This window comes from Alosa sapidissima, chromosome 7 (genome assembly GCF_018492685.1).
Source record: "Alosa sapidissima isolate fAloSap1 chromosome 7, fAloSap1.pri, whole genome shotgun sequence".
NCBI classification, from domain to species: domain Eukaryota; kingdom Metazoa; phylum Chordata; class Actinopteri; order Clupeiformes; family Clupeidae; genus Alosa; species Alosa sapidissima.
Genome location: NC_055963.1, coordinates 14,416,215 through 14,418,714, shown reverse-complemented (window position 1 = coordinate 14,418,714; position 2,500 = coordinate 14,416,215). Strand labels below are relative to the sequence as shown.

Below are 2,500 nucleotides of genomic sequence, written 5' to 3'. Positions count from 1 at the left end.
GATGATGTCTGTTGAGTTCTACCTGTGTGATGATGTCTGTTGAGTTCTACCTGTGTGGTGATGGGATGTGGGGGCTCAGGTATGATGATGTCTCTCCCTCTGGCCGTGTCTAGCTGGGATTATACACACGTTGGTGTCTTTGGTCGCACCTAGCTGGGATTATACACACGTTGGTGTCTTTGGTCGCGCCTAGCTGGGATTATACACACGTTGGTGTCTTTGGTCGCACCTAGCTGGGATTATACACACGTTGGTGTCTGTGGTCCCACCGGGCTGGGATTTTGTGGATACAGGTGGTTGTGCTTAGGTGTGCTGTAGAGATGGACTCAGGTGTTTCTGTAGAGATGGGCACAGGTGTGCTGTAGAGATGGACTCAGGTGTGCTGTAGAGATGGACTCAGGTGTGCTGTAGAGATGGACAGAAACCAGCAAGGCAGAACAGCCCAGTCCTGTTTCAGTGGGCTGTCAGAGTCAACACACACGCACACACACAGAGGGCCGTTTGCAGTGGTCATTGTTGTGTGGCGATGGAGAAGATGAGCTCTTATCTTGGACTCAGTTCAACCTACACCTCTAGGGCTCACAGTCTTTCTGCATCACACACGCAAACACACGTGCACACACACACACACACACACACACACACAGAGGGCCGTTGTGCAGTGGTCATTGTTGTGTGGAGATGGAGAAGATGAGCTCTTGTCTTGGACTCAGTTCAACCTACACCTCTAGGGCTCACAGTCTTTCTGCATCACACACACAAACACACGTGTGCACACACACACACACACACACACACACACACACACACACACACATATAGACAACACAATGAAACAGGCCAAGACTCCAACAGAGTGTAAATCTGGGCTCTACACATACACACACACACACACACACACACACACACACACACACACACACACACACACACACACACACACACACATTCTCTCCTCTCTCTTTCTCTCTCTCACACACACACAGTCACACACACACACACACACACACACACACAACAGTTTTGCTCAGCACAAACAGACATATGCATAAAGCATACACTGTTTCACACATAAACACACTTGACCCTCAGGGCCAATACACCAGCAGGGTGCAGACAATTCCAACACACACACACACACACACACACACACACATATGCTCTTTCAGCAATTCTCTATTTTTGTCTCTCTTCCTCTCTCTCTCTTCCTCTAGTATACACACACACACACACACACACACACATACAAAAACACACACTCACACAAACACACGCACACAAAGAAACCTCACACAATGTTAATGTGGTGGTGTAGGTGCGGCCCATCCCCATCATGGTGCACGCAGTGGTCACAACCTCTGACCTGGAGTTTGAACACACAGAGCTGGACTTCGGCCACTGCTCCGTCCGAGAGTCCGTCAAGCTCAGCCTGCGCCTCACCAACCGCTCACTGCTGCCACAGGACTTTGGCTTCCTGGGGGTACCTAAGGTAACACAAACACTCACACACACACACACACACACACACACACACACACACTAGGGGTGGAACAGTACATGTATTCGTATTGAAGCGAAACGGTACGGGCGTCACGGTTCGGTGCATGAATTTACAAGGAGAATACACAGTATAAAAATAAATAAAACTTGTGCGCCAATTAATTAATGTAATGCGGAACTACTGTTAGATATGCAAGTTCTTTAGGGACACCTAACGGTAATCTGTAGTTCCGCCTTAGCTCTGGCGTCTAGATAGCTGAGGTCCGCCTACAGTTTTTTGTCAGGTTGACGGTCAAGTGAGTCAGTCAGAGATAGCAGCACTAAGGACGGTATGGCGTGTGGTGGCGACCAACAAGAGTTAGAGGTCTCTTTAAGATCGCAAGTTTGGAAAAACTTCGGTTTCCCGATCAGTTACAGTAGTACAGGCAAGAGAGTGGTGGATAAGACTGTGTGTCGGCGTTGTTTCAGATGTAGGTCCACCAATCACTGAAACAAGACAAAAAACTTCTCCCTACAGTGCTTCACCAGCCTTTAGATACACATACAAATAAGGCCAGAACCTATGACTTAAAATCATTTTGCAATGACGGAAAGCAGTGTAAACCGTGTGGCGATTACCTTTATGTTAGGGTGACTTGTGTTGTGCTCTCACATGAAGAGCTGGCAGTAAGTGTCAATTTTCAAGATTCAAGAATTTATTTGTCATAAATAAATAATGCAATGCTAACTAGACTAATAAACAAACCATGCTATGATGAGTACGTCGATGGGTAAAGTCACGTCACATGACTTCTAGGTGTAGTCCGTTTATGAAACGAAAGGAGCGATTTCGTTTTTTTTTGTTTTTTTTAAGAAAGCAAAATAGTGTGAAGTTTTCACAGTAGATTATTACTGTATACACACTGAAAAGTATTGAGGCAAACTGTAGACCTTATATATACAACCAAACACGCCTAGTGGATTTTTTAAAATCATTAGTCTATGTAATTTGCACTTTCAT

General features: G+C 46.0%; 1 protein-coding gene across 9 annotated transcripts in view; it reads left to right on the top strand.

Annotated features, from left to right (window-relative positions):
• Positions 1-2,500, top strand: part of cfap74 (cilia and flagella associated protein 74) — an 81,612-nt gene that overhangs the window by 57,159 nt on the left and 21,953 nt on the right. For all 9 annotated transcript variants that reach the window (XM_042098812.1, XM_042098810.1, XM_042098811.1 and 6 more), the window contains exon 24: positions 1,316-1,489. In XM_042098812.1, the coding sequence (XP_041954746.1) occupies positions 1,316-1,489 (174 nt within the window). The remainder of the gene's footprint in view (positions 1-1,315; positions 1,490-2,500) is intronic.